We start from the raw sequence: 22509 nt of genomic DNA, 5'->3' as shown, positions 1-22509 counted from the left end.
GTCAACACAGCACAGTTTGGGGCTGCACAGGTTTGGGAGGGCGACATGCTGGGGTGTGAGAAGGCAGAAATGAGGAGCAACTGCTCTGTGCATCTTCCTGTGCAAAACTGTCAGGACTGTTGCCACGGAAGTCAGCAGAAGCTAATGTTACTCCTAGCAATATTACCTTCAAACCCCAACATCTGAATTGCAGGGAATTGCAGTGCACAGGTAAAGAAGAGTTGAGGTTTCTCCTGGAAGAGCAGTGTTCCCATGGGGTAGGCCAGGGAGAAATGTTGAGTTGCTGGTTTTCTGTACAGATGTTCCAAGATTCAAGGGATTTGCCTGGCGAAGCTCAGTTTCACCCTCAAAAGCCACCTTCCCTCTGTCTGCAAGAGGTCAAAACGCCACAAGGTCAGCTCAAGGACTTTCCCTTCACTCCTCTTTCCCTCTGCCATGGGTATGAGTCCAGCCATAGTTATGCACTGGTACGTGCTCTTCTCCTGTGGTAAAACCAACAGAGGGAGAAATGATAATGTGAAATCATCTCCTCAGCTATCAAGCCACAGGGAAATGAGTTTGGGGCAGGGTTGTGCTAGGGGGTGTACAGGAACAGGCATATACCAACCAACACTCTCTGGCCTGGAGAATTTACGATCTAATAAAGAAGAGAGAACCATTATGTCCACTTTACAAATGGGGAGCTGAGCCAGAGAAAGACTAAGTGACTTGCACAAGGTCACACTGGGAGACTTTAGCGGAACTAGGAATTGAACCTAGGTCTCCTGAATCCCAGCCCTGATTCTTAATCACGTGGCAAGCCTGTCTCTTGCACCCCTTGTCGCTTGTGAACATTTACAAGGAACCACGCAAAACTTGTGTTGCAAATTTGATGCAGGTTGATGAATCAGGGCCAGATTGTGAGCCAGTCTGCAGCTGATTTACGCTCTCAGGGGGAAACAGCGAGAAAGTCGGTGGGGTTTTGTCAACCTGCCTCCACTGGCAGGAAAAGTGTTTTGTTTTGTTTTTGTTTTATTTTCAAGCTTAAAATTTTAAATGGGTTAAAAATCTGTGGGGCAGCAGAAATGTTGAACAGTTCCAGTCAGGCTGCTTGTAGGCCTACACATCTGTGTAAATATTACTACAATTAGCAGATCCACCAGTTCTCATGTCTATATATTGGCATGAAATGCATCTTGTTGGGATTTGCCATCTCTAAGGAAAGAAAATATAGGGGCTCTAACAGTGAGTACCTTCTGTTAATTGATCATTATTGTGGGAATATTAATAATGAAGGCAGTCTTTGGATAAACAATGGCTCACAGATTTCTCCATTTTCCATTGAGAATAGATGTTTAGGTGGAAAGGTGAACTGGGATCTGGTATTTACTGGCTAATTCCATTCACAACTGGCTGTAGGCTCAAGAAGATAAAAAAGCAAATTACTGGAGAAGCCAAACTGGTTTATAGAGATGAAGATGGAGAGCTGGCCCTTACCAAAGAGTTCAAGTGAGTCATGTTTGCAAGGAGACATGCTAGCTGTCATAAAAGTATATATTCTCAGTATCCTTTATGCTGCTGAATTCATTTCTGTCTGGATGCCGTTGCTTTGGAAAAGCATTTTTCAACATATTAGATCATTCACTGCAATGGTGTGGGGAAGGAAGCTGAAGCATTTCAAAACTGTCTTGTCTTCTCCGTCTTTTAGAGCAGCTTTATCCGACATATTTGAAATGATTGATTTAGATGGAAATGGCCTTCTGAGCCTGGAAGAATACAATTTCTTTGAACTGAGGACAAGTGGTGAGAAATGTGATGAGGAAGCCTGGGACGTATGCAAGGGTAAGCTTGTTACTCTGCTTAATTAAACTGACCAGGAATGTTGAACTTTTGGTGAGAAGTTACCTACATTCATATACAACATTATTCTTAATATAGATTCATGCATAGATATATATATGTACACTAATTACTGGGAAGCCCAAAGCAAGATAGTGTGATAAGACACTGTTCCCTTTCCCCATTGTTTTCTATCCACCACCACCTGTCTTCTCTCCGTGTTTTCCTTTCCTCCAGTCTCCTATCACTTTATTCTTCTTCTGTCCTGTTTGCTTGCAGTAATCGTGTTTAATAGTCCATCTATAGAAAAATGCTTCTCATGGCTATTTGTGCATTTCAAGTTTTGTGCGTGAGGGACATGTTCTGAGTAGAGAACTGAGTGCCAAGAACTATAAAGTTCTAATTGTGGGTCTTATACTAAATCCACCTGCTGCTGTTACTCTCTGTCACAGTTTACTTGACTGTAAAATAGAGATGGTAATCCCTTCCTACCTCACAGGGTTTTGTAAGGGTCAGTTAATCAATGGTGTGTGAAAAACAGGACATTTAGTGCATATTATTATTGTTTCCACTAAAAAATATCAATTGGAGCAATGCTTCTCAGATGTAGGTATTTTCCACTGGAAATCAATCTTTTAAAACTTCATAAACAGTACATAAAATTGTCCATATTGTCCTTCTCACAGCTGTAAACATGCTTTCTGAGACTTCTGTGCCTGGTGTTAAAAACCTGCCAGATTTTTAGGACTCTTACAGCAATATATTGCCCTTGATCTGTAGGCACAGTTCTAATTAATGTCAGTGAGAGTCCTGCACCTTCTGAGGGCAGTATTTGGCCTTAAACATCAATTGGGGGGGGGACACCCACATTTTTGTGGCATTGTTTAACACTCAAAATCAGTTATATTTCAAAGCCCTGATGACATACAGCTCTGCCACACAGGGATAAATTCATTAATGATTTTGTGATGCTCAGACACTACAGTGATGGGGCAGCATAAGTGACTAGATAGAAAGAGAGGTCAGAGTTAGTTGACAGTGGTGATTTGGCTACAACCCCCTCTTAACCTATGACACACTGCTTAATTCTGGCAACCACATTTTAAATTTTGCAGGTCCTATTGAATATTTCTATCTAACAGCCCCACAGTGTGTCTGGAACTTTTTCTGAATGATAGAGAGGTCATTCAAATACTGTTCTCCTGTAAATCAGTTTTTCTCCTCCTGTTTCTTTCCCCTAGATTCTGCACCACCTTTTATACCTTTATTTATATTTGTGTGTGTCTATGAGCGAGGAAGTGTCAGTGAACATGGTGGATGGATTACCAGACATTAATCAGTCGAAGGATTCAGATGAATATCATAAATCTTGAGAGCAAAGTTCAAGCAGTTTATAATAGCATCTCAACCCTGAGATAGATTTATTAAATTGGTAATCCCTTTTTAATAATATACAGTCAAGATTTAACATTGTTATGATGAGAGAACCATTTTTAAAATTCTCTGACATAGGAACATTTCAATTATATGTTTGCTGACACTAGAGAAGTTGATCTGCCATGTTCTATCAAGAGTGCTCCCAAAGCACTACAGCTCCACTGGACTTTCATTTCCTGTTCCCAGTACTCTCTTTTCGTAAAATCTTACTCCACTGCAGATATTGCCATGGGGGGAAATATCATACAAGCCAGACTCTACATTTTGAGACCACTCCCTCTCTTGGGCCAATGAGTCTGCGGCCTCGGTCATTCCCTAAAATCCTAGGGGAAGCCCTGTAAACAACACACATTTCACTCAAGGGAATCTTTTACCATTTCAGCATCTTATAATGAAATTTGGAGAAGTAGAGGCTGCAAGACTAATGGCCAAATCTTGCAGCCCTCACTTAAGTCAATGGGAGCTTTGCCTAAGGAAGGCCAGGTTGCAGACTGCTTGATTGTATGCCTGAGGAAGAAGTAATTTAAGAGCTACCTTGTTTCCTTTTATACAGAGAATTTTGACACAAAGAAGAATGAGCTAACAAGACAGGGATTTATGGACTTGAATCTCATGGAGGCCAATGACCGTGAAGGGGATCCTAGTGACCTCTGGGTCACTTTACTGTTACTGGGCTACAATAAAGCACTGGAAATGACAGCGGTATGATTGTTGTGTATCAAAAATACACAACTTCCCATATAACTTGTTGCATGTTTAACAGCAACACTGCTTCTGTCCTTCATAAATTGATTTCAGTGGGCCAGCAATTCAGCTCAAAAGGTTTCCACTGTGCATTTCAGGTCTGGCAGTCTATTCCCTGGGCTAGCACTGTTGAGGGGGACAGCGGAGGACGCAGAGATCGGAGCTGCTGCAGTGACAACCCTCAGTGTTTAAAGAGAGAACTAGACTATCTTGCAGAGGCTGGATACCAGTATTTTACAGGGCCAGTTAGAGAAGGGGACTAGGGACCAGGGCCGGCTCCAAGCACCAGCGTTCTAAGCAGATGCTTGGGGTGGCAGTTAGAAAGGGGCGGCAGTGTTTCCATGTTGGTGGCAATTCAGCAGCAGCTCCTGTGTTCTGCCAGCCGTGGCGGCAAATCAGCAGCAGTTTCTCCCTTTTGCCGGCCGCGGCGGCAGTTTTTTCACTGCTTCGGGCAGCAAAAACTGTAGAGCCGGCCCTGCTAGGGACATACCTGCTGGAGGGCTTGGTGTGACCTGCTGGGGAGAAGCAGTTCAGTTCTCGGTGAGGTGGTGGGTGGGAAGATAGAGGCAGAAAATTGTGGCCTGTCCAGCAGGGCTCTCGCTGTCCAAGCTCTGAATCTGGTTTCCAACATGGCCTGGCTAACTAGGAAAGAATCCCACCCCTAGTCCAAACCACAAGGGAAGCCAAAAAGCATCTGTGTGTTGCTGTGGAAAGCATCCCTTAAAAACAAATAAATGGCTGCCACTTGTATTCATTCCAAAATTAGCCATGAAGGTGTCAGGTGCAGAATGAGGCATCAAGGATGGAAGCAGGGGATGTGGGAGGGTGTTTGCACTGAGCAGGACAAGGAGAATCTACCCACAGGTGAAAACAATAACAAATACACCTTTCAGGTAATGTGTTTTTACATGGACTCAGAGGTCAAACTCTCTAGACAGGATTAACTAGCTATTTTAGGGTTTTTACTGCTGCCTCTCACCATAGTGTCATAGCAAAGTAATCTGTGTCTATTGTAGGATCAGGAATTCTCTTCCCCATGCACCCATGTGCCAAAGTGGCATTGAGGTTGGTTTTAAAGGCCCACTCTTTCTTACCACTGTGTCAACAGAAGATGTTTTCAAAGGGTAACTCTAACAAAGGATTGGGGAAGAAAAGCAAAGCTAGAAAGACACAAAAAACCCTCCATCAAATATTCAGGAAAGTCCAGTATTTATATCTTGTTCCCAAGAAAAGCTGGTTTTTTACCACCCCGTGATCATTTTCTTTTCTTTGTTTACTTTCTCTTAAACCAAAGCAACTCAGGGCCATGAGACTATGTAATTGCCAAAAAAACCCAATCCCATTCTGTGCACATGAAACAAAAATATACTAACACAAAAACACTGATGTAGTAGTGTTTTGGGATTTGGGAGGCTAGAATTAGCCATTCTCGTATCAATGAGAAGATTTAAAAAATTAGCAAATGATTGTGAGCAATTTCTCACTGGGTTACACTTCACCACTTGTCCTACAAAATATCCCTAACAAAGCTGGAAAGATGTGATGCTCTGTCTTTCTGCAGTTTGGACACTAGAGAGAGCTGTTCTCTAACAAAGAAGGTTCTCTGCCTTGCACAACTGTGGTTTGTGGTTAGAAGCTTTGTTTCCCAAAGGATAAGTACAAACTATATATTGTATGCTTGAACCGTTTGCTTCAATAGCACATATAATTTAACCCCTCGGTTCCTGAATGACCCTTTCAGCAGCACTTTCAACAGCAACTACAGTAGAACCTCAGAGTTACAAACACCAGAGTTACGAACTGATGAGTCAACCACACACCTTCTCTGGAACCGGAAGAACACAAACAGGCAGCAGCAGAGACCAAAAGAAAAAGCAAAGTACAGTACTGTGTTAAATGTAAACTGCTAAAAAAATAAAGGGAAAGCGGCATTTTTCTTCTGCCTAGTAAAGTTTCAAAGCTGTATTAAGTCAATGTTCAGCTGTAAACTTTTGAAAGAACAACCGTAACGTTTGGGTTCAGAATTACAAACATTTCAGAGTTGAGAACAATTCCTGAGGTGTTCGTAACTCTGAGGTTCTACTGTATAAAGTAAAAATGGCAGTAAAAATGTGTTGGTGCTAACAGGCAGCAGATCCTGATGGTCATTTGAAAAGCAGATGTACTCTTACTGTACTCCTACTAAAAGTAACAGAAAATCTCATCTCCTTGTTGGCACGCATACTAATCCTAACCAACAAAATGGAAGTGCAAGGAGTGTTTCCTGTCACAAAATTTCAACTATTTTAAATCTGCATGCAAAAACCACTCATTTGAATGGCAAGAGTTTGCCAAAATACTGAAGAGGAAAGGGTTCTTTCTGGTGCTCAAATACCCTAGTACTTCATCTTCGGTGCCTGATGCATGTTGTGATCTGAGAAGATGAATGGTACAGTATATTTGACTGCATCAAGGCTTGCACGATCAGTGATGGCTGTGTGCTGTGTTGATTTATCCTAATCTCTGAATTACCAAGAAAGGTTACAAAGAACAGGAGATCTAGAGTTTTCTAAATCTATTTTTTTATACCCAATGGTGCACATATATTTGGATAATTCTGCAGCAGAGCATCTGTGAAAACAGAGCTGGGGATAAAAATCCGAGGAATAATTTCAGCATAAAGTAACAAGAACTAAACAATATGCTGTATTTTTCTTCTATAACAGGCATGCCCTTTTGTCATTAACATCTGTGCAGAAAAGTGCAAACCCAGAATTAAAGCCATTTATCTGGAAGAAGGCAGCAGGCAACTTAACAGGGCAATTTGCAAGTCTGTTGTTAACAAAGGAGATGCCAAAGTACTGGATAGCGGTGAAAGTATAATTGTCTATACCTACAAAAGTGATACACGGATCACTTCTGTTATTGAAAATAAGGTATTGTGTGATATTTCTCTTATGCACATTACACAAAATAATTTACATGCTAATGTACATCATTGTTGTTACTCCCTTCTCATTAAGCTTTCTATAGTAACATTTTTTGATCTATAGATTCTGTACCTACTTAATAAAAAAAAGCCCCTTTTTTAAGGGATTGATCCAAAGTCCATTGAAAACAATGGGAGTTTGTCCATCTACTCCAATGGACATTGGATCGGGCCTAAAGAAAACATTCATTTACTAAAGTAATTTTCCCTCTGCTGATACTCACACCTTCTTTTAGAGTAACAGCCGTGTTAGTCTGTATTTGCAAAAAGAAAAGGAATACTTGTGGCACCTTAGAGACTAACCAATTTATTTGAGCATAAGCTTTCGTGAGCTACAGCTCACTTCATCGGCTGCACACCTTCTTGTCAGCAGTTTGAAATGGGCCACACTGATTGCATTGGCCTCGGTAGCACGACAGAAGTTATTTTCCCTCCCTTGGTATTCACCCCTTCTTGTCAGCTGTTGAGAATAGGCCACTTCCACCTTAATTGAATTGGCTCGTTAGCACTGACCCCCCACTTGGTAAGGCAACTCCCATCTTTTCATGTGCTATGATATGTATTCTGCTTACTGTATTTTTCACTCCATGCATCTGATGAAGTGGATTTTAGCCCACGAAAACTTATGCCCAAATAAATTTGTTAGTCTCTAAGGTGCCACAAGGACTCCTCGTTATTCATTTACTAAGAAGATGTAGGGTATTTGCATACTGTTTCGTCAGCTGAATTCCTATCTGTATTTACAAAGGCATTGCAATTTTGTAGTGTAAAAGATTAGCAACATTATGTCTTCATGATTAGAACTGATCAGGAATTTTTCAATAAAGAGTTTTTGTCACTGGAAAATGCTGATCAGTTCAAAGCAAAACTGTTCCCAGAAAAGGATCAGTTTCTACAAATTTTGCATTTAGAAAAAATGTTGTATCCTAAGAGTAAACAGTGATATGCACAGATTTTGGTTTTAGGGCCTTATTATGGATGAAGCATTAAACTATTAGCTTTAAAGGTATCTTTTTTCTGTATCCTCCAGCCAGAGTCGGATTAGGGGTTTGGGGGGGTCCTGGGCCAGAGCAAGTGGGAGCCCCACCCCACCCCACCCCTTTCGCCTGCAGTCCCCCCTGCACACACACCCCTGGTGCTCCTGCCGGGAAGCTGGGGTCAGGACTTGGGGACTTCCCCCGCCCGCCCGGGACTCCTGCCAGGGAGCAGGGTCAGGGCACGGGGCTTGCCCTACTCCACCCATCTGGCACTCCTGCCTGAGAACAGGATTGGGGCGCAGGGACTTCTCCCGCCCACCTGGCACTCCAGCTGGGGAGCGAGGGCTTCCCCCACTCTCTGGTAGGAGTGCCGGGCAGGCGGCACGGGTCAGGGCATGGGGCCACCCCAATTGGCCAAGGCCCATGACAAGTATAATGGAAATAATGTTTTTAATTATATGCTAGTATAATTAATATGCTAGTAAGTAAGGGATCGATTCTGTCTGGCCCTTCCCATTAGCGATAGGTGGAGTAAAAGGCCTATCTCACATCTTTCTGTGGTCTGTGTCAGAGCTTGGCAGATTTTCTGTCCCTGCACACACAGCCACAAAGGGCATAGAGAGTTGGTGGAGCCATGGTTGTTGCCTGCCCATTTATGCCTTAAAATCAACTCTGTTATGAGGTCATAGCCTGTAATTTGAAATAAAAATTTACTAAATATTTCCTGCACCTGTTTCCATGTCCACATGTTATTCGCACATAGTACAGAATACTTTCTCTATGAACCATCTTCATCTCGCTTCCCATGTAGAAATGTAGACACCTCCCAAAGAAAAGATCAGGACATAATAATAATAGTAATAATGAAAAGATAAACACAGAGTGCTGTTTCTGTTTTTACAGCCTCAGGATATTTCAAACATAATTATATTTGCATTCTAATCTACATAGACCTTTTGTAGTGTGAGAATCACAGACAGCACTTCTGCCAATCCTTATCTTTATAGAGTCGTAGGTAGCCTTTAAGTAGGAGGAGGAGGCTGCTGTCTGATATAATCATATTCCTATTCCCTTTCACAATAAGGAGCAGTAATTGTTTGTTAGCATTCTTCTAAGAATCTCTAGCATTTCTCAATGCCCACGTTAAATCCAAATTTATCTAAACATGAGTGAATGATGATACACACTAGCATGTCTTTAATTTAAGTCTTGCTTTCCAGTTTGAAATAGTTACTTTGATTGTTTTTCTGAGAGCATGTAACATGTTAGATCAGCAATATGGGTCCAGTCTGGGCTATTTTGTATAGCAATAAGTAGCATGTTGAATATACCAGCTTTGCACTGGGCCAGTTGATGATTAGGCCCAACCCATAGGGGCTTTGTAATTTGATTGCTATCCACAGAAAAGCTTAAAGTTTCTTCTTATCCATAAGCTTTCCTATGTAGATTTTGACCATCTCTACTCCCCACTGGGATGCAGAGGTTACAGAGGAGGGCAGGAGAGAGAGTTGGAGATGAGGTCTTACAAGTTATGGGTTACCTCTCCCCATTCTCAGGGTGGAGTGGGGAGGGATCTTCAGCCTGGTTGACTGACAACTCCATTCCAGAGTCATTCACTGGAAGTCAGGAGCAGCATGGCCTGTTCAGTCAGACCCAACCGCACTGTTGCTCCAGTGTCCAAAAGTCACTGTGTCCCTGACACAGTGCCTTGACTGTCAGAGGTGGCATTTGGGGTCGTAATCCTCCCCCTGTGGAGTTGGACAGTCACTTAGCCTCTACCCAGAAGTGGGGGCCTGCTCTCCCAGGGTTTGCAAACATTCCTGTCTTTGGAGCTAAGTGGCACCACAGAGCTCCTTGAGGTTCTGTGCGGTGGTTGGGCCATAGCATCCATTTATTAAAAACCAGTTGGACTGACTGTCTCCTGTTTTATTATTGGGTCGTATTTCATTCTCAGAAGTGTGTGCACAGCTTCAGTGAGTGCCATGGACACACACATCAAAGGGCAGGATTTAGCTCATTATTTAAACTGTTTTATTTACATTAATTTTGTTGAATATTTAAGAATTATTTCATATGAAGGCAAGTTGTATTTTGGAAGAGATTGTTTGTAATGAATCCATGATCTGCAGATAATGAACATAATTACCACAAATCTGTGTGTGTCTGTCTGTCTCTCTCTCACACACACACACACACTCCAACTCTCTCTCTGTCTTTGACTTGTATCTTGCTCCTTCAACTCCCAAATCAGTCCTCTACTGCTTGAGCTAGAGATCTCCTGTAGTACATCCAATATCTTGGATATAGGGCTGGCACCAAAGCATAGCATTGTTTACTCATGTATGCCAAACAAGTACATTGTGCACCAAATTCTCTGGTGTGAATTGGTAGAGCTTCAATGAAGTTAGGGCCTGTGCCAGTTTACACTAGCAGAGAATCCAGCACTGTGGGTAAAATTTTCAAAAGCAACTGTGTCGCATAGGAGCTCAGATCCCATTGACTTTTAATCAGACTTGAGGTCCTAAGTGACACAGGCACTTTTGAAAAAGGACTTAGGTCCCAGGTTACTTAGGTGCATTTTAAAATTTTGCCCTACATATTTAAAACTTTCCATCCCATTATAATAGCAATTTCAGATGAAATAACCAGCATCATTAAGTTGTTTTATAAGAAGCAGCCATTTAATCATGAAGACTAATGAGACCTCTAACATTTTTCCACTTACAGTCTGAAAACAAAGTGGTTATTCATGTCAACAATGAGCAGAGTAAGAACTGTGTAAATAACAGGGGACTCAACATTTTTGCTGTTGAAGTGGCACCAAAATCCATGATGGTAATGTTATTATTTCCCTAATTTAAAATCCTAGTAAAAATATCATATGTGACACTTTTAGAGTTTGTTTTTGCAAATCTTTCTGTATTAATACTGAGTATGTGGACATGAAGCAAAAGGAGAAATGTCCATCTACATGAGAAATGTAGTTAAGATGATGGGCCTGATTTTCAAAATTGTGCACCTACCTTGCATGTGCAGGTATTTTCGAGTGCAGATGACCAGATAAATGTATAACTAGCCAGTTTTTGCATGCAAATGTCTGATTCACTTGCCCTTTCACTGTAATTGTACATACTAATTATGAATACCTTTCAGCATTCACTCCTATTTAAAAAGCAAGCCCCTATGTCAATAAAAGAGAGTTGTCATAGCAGATTGGTCACCAATTAATAAATATTGTAAATGCTAATGCAAATCTAACAGACTTATTTTCAAAGCAGGAGATGTTTTGCCTGTATGAACCGTCAATTATAATGACTATACTTCTTAAATGATTAGTGTAAATTAAATTATGTTTTATTATGTGTGTTGTTGCAGTAGAGTGATGTATGTTCGTTATACTATTGTTAAAGAGAGACAGTTAACCTAACATCCATATGCTGCAAATGAATAATGTTGTTTATATTATTAGTGACACCTTAGATTATTAAAAATGAAAAACTTAAAAATCCAATTTACTGTAACTAGGCAGTTTCACTTTCAGATTTACTTCTAACACCTGCAGTGGCATGTTTATTTGTTTGCAGTGGCATTATCATCTTAGGTTTCTTTTTAAAAGAAGCAGCTCTTAACTTAAATTTGGCCCAAAATTAAAATGTTTTCTCTTCATCTGATGCATTCCATGATCATGAAGCACAGACTTAATGTGTGCTTTAACTAGTCTCACACAAAAATACGTGTATATGATGTATGTTATGAACAATATAATTTCCAACAGGCAGACTTTTAAAAAAAATGTAATTTATGGACAGTGCTTAAGCCAATTGGCAATTTGATTGGCTGACTCCCATTCTAGAAGTTGTACTGTTTTTAGTAAAAGTTGAAATAAATATACAAGTTAAAATAACCTACTCTTTGTAGTGCAAAAAGTGCAGTGTCTCTCTTTCAAATGCAGCTCATTCAAATGATATTACTCTGTATTTCGTCATTATCCAACCTATGGCCCCAATCCTGGCATGTGCAGGATTGGGGTTATTCTAACACTGCTGCTGCTACCTTTGATCAGATAGAGGAGGCTCCATGCTGCAAGGTGTTTTATTACCTTAATTTTCCACTGGAATCCATGAGAATTGTAGGCTTAGAGCCCCTTGAAGGATTTTACCCATAATGTAGTTAAATGCAGTAATAATACCTATCATTACACAACTTCAGTTTTGCATCAGCTAACTTTTCCAATATGGGTATTAGAAATGAAATGATTAATGTTTTCTAGATGGCATTTTAAGTAGTAAATGTTCACTTGGGTAGGAATTAAGGAAAGAATGGTAACTAAAGATAGTTCATTATATTGTCCCTCTTTTTACATGCAGGTTTGTCAGCATGTGATGCCTTTGAAAGAGCAAGAAGAATGGATATATAATTGTGTGCATTCTCTCGTACCTTAAACACCACGTTTAGAAAAAAGTCCACTCTTGGAACTACTAAAACAAGAACTAAATCAGGATTGTCCTGTGATTAATAGATAAATTGATTAATCTTGTCCACTTCAGAACCAAGACTGATACAGATCATTTATTTCAGATCTATGCTTTGCTCCCATGATTTCAGCTATTCAAGCCAATGAATCACAAGGCCTGACTTCAATCCTATCCAGTCCCTCAGATCTGACTGCCAGATATGGCTTTTTGTGACTGCAAAGCCTGCAGCCACAAGCCCCCGCACGCACTCTGCCGATTTGAGGGAATTTGAAATATATATGCTTTCCCTTGTTGGATGGGAAGACAGCCTTAAAAGCATAAATCAGGGTTAAAAGGAATAATCATCTGCAGAAAGAACACACACACTTTTTACATAAAATGAATCATTTATGTTTTGAATGTATCCCAAAGAACCAGCTTGCTACACCCTCTCTCACATCCTTAGCTGGTCCTGGGCATAATGGTAAACAGGAGTCATTGACATGTAGTGGAAGTGCAAGTTATGATTTCTCAGCTGTGCCTCACAAATGCCAAGGCTGGCTCAGCCAGCAGTCTTTCCTATAGCTTTCTGTGCAGTCCTACATATGCAACTGTCTCTCCATCCAACTGCTCTCTCCTTTTGGATATCTCACCACTATCCCAAACTCCTTGTGTCAAAAACTGAGCTTCTCTCTCTCCTCTTTGCCTCATTGGTACCACTGACACCTTCACTCCATCCATGTCACGCCACTTCTAATTTTGATGTCAGTTTTGACTCCTCTCCTTTATATCCAGGTTTTTCGCATACCCAATTTCTTCTTCCTCTATATCTCTAAAATCTGTCCCTTCCTGTCGCTGACACTGTGTTAAAAATCTGACCAGTTATCTTTTACCCTAATTAATGTAACTTCCACCTCCAGGCTTCTCTCCTCTCTACTCTATCCAGAATCCTGCAACTAAAATCCTCCTCTCTCTTGAGCTAACACTCCGTTGAATCCCTTCACTGGCTTCCACACCTTCCACAGCTCAGACTCCCTGTACTCCACTTTCAGTGCTATGCTTCTCCACTCCTGCCTTTGTCTCTGCTCCGATTCCCAGCTGCACCCCTTCCACACACTCTGCTCAGTTCTTTCTTCTTCGAGCTTCCTTTTAGTCTCCTACTTCCCACATGGACGTCATGCCTTTTTTTCATGTTCCAGTCTGTGTACGCCTACACTACAAAGACTATACCAACAAAGCGGTGTAGCCGTAGCTATGCCAGTAGAGCCCTGTAGCGTAGATGCAGCTTACACTAACAGAAGGGATTTTTCTGTCCAAACTCCACCTCCCCAAATGACGGTAGCTACATCAATGGAAGCACTCTTCTGTCAGCATAGCTGTGCCTACACTGGGGATTAGGCCCTTCTTCCTCCAGGGCCTCTGACAGACTCTCTTTATTATGAAGAACATTTGCTTTCCTAACAGAACAAATGCGTAGTTATTCCTATGCAGTCTCTTTCTGAAAAATTACTAGTGTGCAGAGTGAGCCATACCGGAGGAATGTTGAAAGTTGTATAGAATTATGTAATCATGTGTATTCCTCTCTCACTTTCACCACTTCTACACTCTTGACTTTATTATGCAGCTGGCCAACATAGCTATGTTGAGCTACCTTTTAAGTGTAGGCCAGGCTGTATTTCATATAGCTTCCGCTTTTTTGTGTGCCAGATGCCATCCCTTTGCTCTTTCTTATGCTGCCCTCTTCCCACCCACACCTGATCCTTAGCTGTTTGCGTTGCGTTTAATTGACATGATCAGAAACTTCTTGAGGCAGGTCCTTGTTTTCCAACATGGCTGTAAAACTGACACCACAATCATCATAATGCGTATTTCCATTTTTGGTGCTGTACGCTTTGCAATTAAAATATGAAGCCTTTTACATTTGTGACGTCGTTTCTCTACATTTGGTGTGTGTGTGTGTAAAGCAGATTCCATGCTACAAATACTGCTGTGCTCAGTAATAAGAACAGAAGATTGCAATATATCGTTTATAAAATATTGCGGCCAAGGCGCTGCATTCAGTTGATTTCATCTGCCTTAGTGGTTACGCTTGGAAATATTGAAAAGGAGCCATCCCTTATAATTACACTATTGTGTTTCTACAAAGACTGGGTTCTGTAAAGACGGTAGTGCAATTTGAAAACCTGTGCTGCTTTTCCATCTGTTTGTAAATGCTTCCCTGAGGAAGAGCTTGGTATCTCAATTGGGCCTAGGGGCTCTTGGGGTTTAATATGCACATTTGTGGTTTTGATTATGTGTGGGACTGTTATCTTAGGTCTGGTCTACATGACAGACCTATGTTGGTATAACTACATTGTCGGGTGTGAAGAATCCACATCCCTGAGCAACATAGTTATACCAACCGTAACCCCCCGTGTAGACAAAGCTTCTCCTAGGACATAGCTACTGCCTCTTAGGGAGGTGGATTAACTATGTCGATGGGAGAGCTCTCTCCCATTGGCGTGAGAGCATCTTCACTTAAGTGCTACAGCAGTGCAGCTGCACCGATGCAGCATTTTAATTGTAGACGTGCCCTAAGAAATATTGACGTGCCTTGGAAATATTAAGAGCTGGGACTCTTGATTTTATTTTTCCGATCTATCAGTGATTTTATTTTTCCCCTTTAGTGTTTGATGCTGTTAGTACTTAACTTACACTTGCTCTAACTGATTAAGCCACTGCTTGTTTTTTTATTCCTTTACATTTTAATAAAAAATCTGGCTATAAAGTGTCACAGTCAAGCTCCAGCTGCTGGACACTTACAAAACTGTTGAATATGGGGCCCAACTTGCTGGACCAGTGTGCTTTTAAGCTCCCCTTTGTCACTGGGTGAGCTCCAGCCACTGTCTCACACTTCAGCCTCTCTGGCACACTTCCTTGGTGTAAAAAAAAAACCCCAAGGAGTACTTGTGGCACCTTAGAGACTAACAAATTTATTTGGGCATAAGCTTTCGTGGGGTAAAACCCACTTCATTGGATGCATACAGTGGAAAATACAGTAAGAAGATATATATACACAGAGAACATGAAAAAATGGGTGTTGCCATACACACTGTAAAGGGACCAATCAATTAAGGTGGGCTATTATCAGCAGGAGAAAAAAAAACTTTTGTAGTGATAATCAGGATGGCCCATTTCAAACAGATGACAAGAAGGTGTGAGTAACAGTAGGGGGGAAATTAGCATGGGGAAATAGTTTTTACTTTGTGTAATGACCCATCCACTCCCAGTCTTTATTTAAGCCTAATTTAATGATGTCCAGTTTGCAAATTAATTCCAATTCTGCAGTTTCTTGTTGGAGTCTGTTTTTGAAGGTTTTTTGTTGGAGAATTGCGACTTTTAGGTCTGAAATTGAGTGACCAGGGAAGTTGAAGTGTTCTCCGAATGGTTTTTGAATGTTATAATTCTTGATGTCTATTTGTGTCCATTTATTCTTTTGCGTAGAGATTGTCCAGTTTGGCCAATGTACATGGCAGAGGGGCATTGTTGGCACATGATGGCATATATCACATTGGTAGATGTGCAGGTGAACGAGCCTCTGATATTGTGGCTGATGTGATTAGGTCCTATGATGGTGTCCCTTGAATAGATATGTAGACAGAGTTGGCAACGGGCTTTGTTGCAAGGATAGGTTCCTGGGTTAGTGTTTTTGTTGTGTGGTGTGTGGTTGTTGGTGAGTATTTGCTTCAGGTTGGGGGGCTGTCTGTAGGAAAGGACTGGCCTGTCTCCCAAGATCTATAAGAGTGATGGGATAGGTTCTATTCAGGATAGGTTGTAGATCGTTGATGATGCGTTGGAGAGGTTTTAGTTGGCGGCTGAAGGTGACGGCTATTGGCGTTCTATTTTTTTGTTTGTTGGGCCTGTCCTGGAGTAAGTAACTTCTGGGTACTCTTGTGGCTCTGTCAATCTGTTTCTTCACTTCAGCAGGTGAGTATTGTAGTTGTAAAAACACTTGATAGAGATCTTCTAGGTGTTTGTCTCTGTCTGATGGGTTGGAGCAAATGTGGTTGTATCGTAGAGCTTGGCTGTAGACAGTGGATCGTGTGATGTGGTCTGGATGAAAGCTGGAGGCGTGTAGGTAAGTATAGTGGTCAGTAGGTTTCCGGTATAGGGTGGTGTTTATGTGGCCATCGCTTATTAGCATGGTAGTGTCCAGAAAGTGGATCTCTTGTGTGGACTAGTCCAGGCTGAGATTGATGGTGGGATGGAAATTGTTGAAATCATGGTGGAATTCCTCAAGGGCTTCTTTTCCATGGGTCCAGATGATAAAGATGTCAACAATGTAGCGTAAGTAGAGTAGGGGCGTTAGTGGACAAACGCTGAGGAAGCCTTGTTTTAAGTCAGCCATAAAAATGTTGGCATACTGTGGGGCCATGCGGGTACCCATAGCAGTGCCGCTGATTTGAAGGTACACATTGTCCCCAAATGTGAAATAGTTATGGGTGAGGACAAAATCACAAAGTTCAGTCTCCAGGTTTGCCATGATATTATTGGGGATAGTGTTCCTGATGGCTTGTAGTCCATTTTTGTGTGGAATGTTGGTGTAGAGGGCTTCTACATCCATAGTGGCTAGGATGGTGTTTTCAGGAAGATCACCGATGGATTGTAGTTTCCTCAGGAAGTCAGTGTTGTCTCGAAGATAGCTAGGAGCGCTGGTAGCATAGGGCCTGAGGAGGGACTCTACATAGCCAGACAGTGCCTGAGATAATGGGGCACCCAGGATTTCCAGGTTTATGGATCTTGGGTAGCAGATAGAGTACCCCTGGTCGGGGTTCTAGGGGTGTGTCTGTGCAGATTTGTTCCTGTGCTTTTTCAGGGAGTTTCTTGAGCAAATGCTGTAGTTTCTTTTGATAACCCTCAGTGGGATCAGAGGGTAATGGCTTGTAGAAAGTGGTGTTGGAGAGCTGCCTGGCAGCCTCTCGTTCATATTCCAACCTATTCATGATGACGACAGCATCTCCTTTGTCAGCCTTTTTGATTATGATGTCAGAGTTGTTTCTGAGGCTGTGGATGGCGTTGTGTTCTGCATGGCTGAGGTTACGGGGCAAGTGATGCTGCTCTTCCACAATTTCAGCCCATGCACGTCAGCGGAAGCACTCTATGTAGAAGTCCAGTCTGTTGTTTCAACCTTCAGGAGGAGTCCACGCAGAATCCTTCTTTTTGTAGTGTTGGTAGGAAGGTTTCTGTGGGTCAGTGTGCTGTTCAGAGGTGTGTTGGAAATATTCCTTGTGTCACAGACGTCGGAAGTAGGATTCCAGGTCACCACAGAACTGTCTCATGTTCATGGGGGTGGAGGGGCAGAAGGAGACTATATCCCTTCTGAAACTTGAATCACATAGCTCAGCTACTGTAGGCCCTCAGGATCAAGCCAGACCCCCGAAGACATCCCAGTAGCTTAAAAACAGCCACTCCCAGAGATCCCTCCTTGTGGGCACTCTGATTTATCGTTTACCCCTTCAGGGATACATGGTACTTGAAGTAAATAGGCACTGATTGTGCATAGGGTTTCTAACATAATTACTCTTCCTTCAAACAGCATAAGAGATATACAGATCTAAGCAAAACAAACACCTATATGCCATTCCTTGCCTCAGTTTCCTCACCACTCTTGAGTGTTTTTCAGGATTTGGGTCAGTGTCCTTTCAGGGTTCCAGGTTCCCCTCATCATTAGTCCTCCAGGTCTGGCACCTCTTCCAAATCATGGAGTCTCTCTCTCTCTCTCTCTCTGGTTCCCTGCAGTCAGTGACAGTGTCCTTCACCTCTGGCTGGCTGCAGTCAAAAAGGTTCCCTTACTCATGATACATGCCCCCCCTTTGTCACTCTCCCTTGAACTTCTCCACCTTTGCATTTTTAAACACCTGCACTAACACCTGATTTCTTTGTTCCCCTTCTGGGGATTTTCCATTCCCCCCAAATCCCCCTCCCAGCAGATCACCCAGAGGTGAAAGTAAGCCGGTACGCCCCGGTACGGTGTACTGGTAAGAGCCGGTGCGCCGTACCAGGACCGGCTTTCCCAGACGGCAATTTAAAGCCACTACCACAGCTGGAGCCCCGGGCCCTTTAAGTCTTCCGGTTAAGGTCATGTCTCTTCCAGCTGAGGCCACGCTCCCTGCTCAGGACTCTGGCATACCGGTAAGTCCTGTAACTTACTTTCACCCCTGAGACCACCTGTAATGATGACTGCATTCTTCCGATTTAGGCACCCTCCCCCTTATCACACTCATTTTCCTTCCAGTCATTAACAACTTCTTTTGTTTGTTCTGTAGCTTCTTCCAGACAGGGGGATACATGATAGGCCCTTATCAGCCTATGTCTGATTTGCTACATATAGAGTATTGGAGTTATCCATAGAGTTCACAAAATCATCCATAATTCATAGGTTTTGTCACATAAGGTCATAAAGAAATAAGCCCTGTAAGAAAGATAAAGGCTTTTCTCTGCGTTCTTAGCTGCTGACTTTAACCAACTGTCCTCAGGGTGAGCTGGAATAAAGAAGCTGGATGTGACACCCAGAAACAAGCTGAAACAGAAATTGCACAAAAAATTCTGAAGCTGTCGGACATTTTGTCTATTGCAGTTTTTATAGTTATGCTAAGTGTCAACATAAAGAACTGTGACACCAGTGACTGGCTTCTTAAAAGGCGTCTGTTTAAATTTATGTGACCTTGTCTAACTGGGTAGCAAGTAGTCTTGAAAAGCTATATTTATCCACCAGCAACTCTTGTACTCTGACTTATTCTGCGGTAACTGTATATTAGGCAGGGAAAGGTCAGTTCTGAAATGAGAGCACTGTTACAGGACTGCCGCAATTTACATACTGTAGGTACCAGTGCTTAGACAGATCTTACTGTGATCTGGTTTTCTTTAACCTGTAGGACAGACAATAAAGGTCCATTTTCAGTATCATTTGGAAAAAGTATAAGTTGTAGCAACATGCATTGTAAATATTTAACCTCTTGGGCCTGACAAGCTAAACCAGCCAACATTTAGAACCCTTCTGTAAGGGCACTGTGAAAAGATGGCAACTGGACACATCTTTGAAAGGCTGCCCCAGGGTCTTGATAGTACATAAACAGTCGCTGAAAGTTTCATACCACTAAGAAAAAGCCGGTAGATTGGCTGGGAAACAATAACAAGACTTTGCTAGATAAAATGGTATAAAATGCATTACTCCTGTCATTGCATTCCCCATGCTTATAAAATCAAAGTCCAGCTGGTTGTAGCAAGAATCTGATACACCTTGTATACTCATTTCAAGACTGTTGTTAAAAAAACGTTTGGACAAATTTTCTCCCAATTTTGCAGAAACCATCTCCTTTGTCTTTGGAGAGTAAATCTGCCAATTTTCTGGCCATGGTAGTTTTTCAAACCAAAGTTACAAAGAAGCTGAAATGGGCTTGGACAATGGTAGTAGATTGCCAGCTTAGCTATAGACGGGGACCTATGAAATCTCCATGATAAATGGAGGAACCGGTATAGCTCGCGCCCATCCAGGCACTGACATCTTCAGAGGCTACTGACTGATATGGACAGCGCTAGGTCAATGGAAGAATTCTTCCGTCAACCTAGCTACCACCTCTCGGAGAGGTGGATTAACTATAGCAATGGGAGAACCCCTCCCGTCACTGTAGTGAGCATCTAAGTGCTACAAGCAGTGTAGCTGCCGTGCTGCGGCTATGCACTGTAGCATTTTAAGTTTAGACATAGCCTGAGAATCTCATTTCATCTGAAGAACTTCCTTGCAGCGTTGACTCCCCACTATCATAGCATCGGCCGGATTTGCTGGTTGGTCAGTACGATCTTGTCTTATGTCCAGCAGGTTGCGGGTCTCCAGAGTTGATGATTGTATCTGGAAATCTGTGACAGACACGGCTTGGCTCTGTGTTGTTTCTGTAATGGAAAGCATTTTTGTGTGGACAGGTTGTTAGCCTGACTCACAGTCCCCTAGGGGGACTGGTGGGACTGCTTTGAGTCTGGCTCCTACCCTTCGACCCATCTGGCTTGGGTGACCCTACCAGGAGTAATACTCCAGCAGGCATAGCTCTCAGGGTCATCGGAGCATTCAAACCTTTCCACCCCATCAAGGCGCAGTCCTTGAGGAGCTGCAGGAGAAAATGGAGGATCCTGGACACCCTAGAGGACTCTGACTTAGGCCCAGAGAACACACAAGGGTGGCAAGAAAACTGAAGCAGGGAAGGGCAGGTAGGTGTACCCTCAGTGAGTACTGCAACTGAATACTCCTGGTCCTGATAGGTGGCCTGCTGTAAAGAGGTCTTATTCCAGAACGGCGAGTCTGTTCTTTCCTGCTCTTTGGTGGCGGCTAATTCTGCTAGGGTCAAGGGCAGCATGTCAAGGGGCATTCCCGTTTTGGGGGACAGTGGAGTTGGAGCACACACCCAGCAATCAGTCTGGTTTGTTAAAGTAGCAACATGGTGCGCAAGCGAAACAAAGGAGTTATGCTCCCGATATGCACAATTTGGAAATACCAATACAGAGAATAACAATGTTACCCAATTAATTATCACCAGAGTCTTCCCAACCCAGGGTCTCCAGTACCTGGGTGGGCCCATTTTAGCATTAAGGTGCCCGCTATTTGTGTCTTTTAAACAGTAGCTTTAGCCTGAGATCGTCACTAGATGAGGAGTCAGCAGGTTGGATGGTCCACTGTCCTGCTGACGAGGGGGCAGGTACTGCCTTCAGACGAGAGTGATGGATCCAGTTCTTGTGTCCCTCGATCTTTGCCGCTGTATGGGAGATCAGCAGGACGGTATAGGATCCTTTCCACTTCTCCTGGAGAGGCTCGTCTTTCCAGGTACGAACAAGCACAGAGTCACTGGGCTGTAAGGAGTGGATGGGAGTGTCCAAGGGGAGAGGCTGGGAATCCTTGGTATACCTGTGAAGAGACAAGAGAACAGCAGACAGGGAACACATATACTGTGACAAAAAACCATTACCCAACTCCCATTCCCCTGACAGAACCGGGGTGCCATTCATAGGCCATACCCTTCCAAACATAATTTTAAAGGGACTGAGCCCTAATCTACCGTGTGGGAGAACGCGGATACGGAGTAGGACGAGGGGCAAAGTATCAGGCCATCGCAGTGAGGCTTCTTGGCACACTTTTGAGAGATGCCATTTAAGGGTCTGATTGGTACGCTCCACTACACCATTGGCTTGCGGTTTCCAGGGCGTATGGAGTTTCCAGGGGATTTGTAAGGCCTGTGAGATGCTTTGAATGATTTTTGACGTGAAGTGTGTCCCGTTGTCAGATTCCATCCACAGGGGGAGTCCAAAGCGAGGAATGAGCTCCTTAACAAACTTGAGGGCCACTGTTCTGGCAGTGCAGTTCCGGCATGGGAAGGCTTCTGGCCATCCGCTGAACCGATCCACTATGACAAGGAGATATTTGAACCCTTGGGTCCGGGGAAACTCAGTAAAGTCTATTTGCCACACTTGTCTGGGGCCCGGAGTGGGTTCTAGGGCAGCTGGTGGCACAGGATGTCCCGATCGGTGGTTATTCTTTTGGCAGACTAAGCAGTCCGCTTGTACCTGGGCAGCCAGGGGTCGGAGTCCGGAAGTGATAAAAGTATTTTCCCATTAGTTGGATAAGTGCTTCCCTGCCAGCATGAGTGGTTTGATGTAGTTTCTGCAGCACTGGCCGAATTAGGCCCTTTGGTAAGAGGACCTTCCCTTCTGGGGAATGGAGCCATCCCTCCTTTTCCCGGAGACTGAGTTTGTGAGTTAGCTGTCTCTCCTCCCCAGAGTACTGAGGGGTTGGAAGCTCCCCTACTGATGGGATAAGGGCATGCATATGGGCGTTCTCAGCCTGAGGGGATGGCAGGGTGGCAGCATGCTTAGCCTCTCTATCTGCCCGGGCATTACCTCTGGCCACATCTTGATCTTCCCTTTGATGGGCTTTACAGTGTACCACCGCCACTTCCGAGGGAAGTTGTACGGCTTCTAGGAGCCGGAGGATTTGGGGCCCGTACTTGACTGGGGAGCCTTGGGCTGTCAGCATTCTCCTTTGCTTCCATAGGCCAGCATGAGCATGCAGCACACCAAAAGCATACTT

The 22509-nt window shown here is 43.0% G+C and overlaps 1 protein-coding gene across 1 annotated transcript in view; it reads left to right on the top strand.

The window, feature by feature from the left end:
• The window catches only part of EFCAB7 (EF-hand calcium binding domain 7), a 38096-nt gene extending 23775 nt beyond the window's left edge, over nt 1-14321 (top strand). The window contains exons 9-14 of the mRNA XM_073357452.2: nt 1331-1488; nt 1688-1821; nt 3809-3957; nt 6705-6914; nt 10672-10779; nt 12312-14321. Coding sequence (XP_073213553.1) covers nt 1331-1488; nt 1688-1821; nt 3809-3957; nt 6705-6914; nt 10672-10779; nt 12312-12386 — 834 coding nt within the window. The 3' untranslated portion in view covers nt 12387-14321. The remainder of the gene's footprint in view (nt 1-1330; nt 1489-1687; nt 1822-3808; nt 3958-6704; nt 6915-10671; nt 10780-12311) is intronic.
• Nucleotides 14322-22509: the final 8188 nt, after the last annotated feature.

This window comes from Lepidochelys kempii, chromosome 8 (assembly GCF_965140285.1).
Source record: "Lepidochelys kempii isolate rLepKem1 chromosome 8, rLepKem1.hap1, whole genome shotgun sequence".
Taxonomy (NCBI): Eukaryota; Metazoa; Chordata; order Testudines; family Cheloniidae; genus Lepidochelys; species Lepidochelys kempii.
The sequence above is the reverse complement of the archived record's forward strand: the minus strand, read 5'-3'. Positions and strand labels throughout refer to the sequence as shown.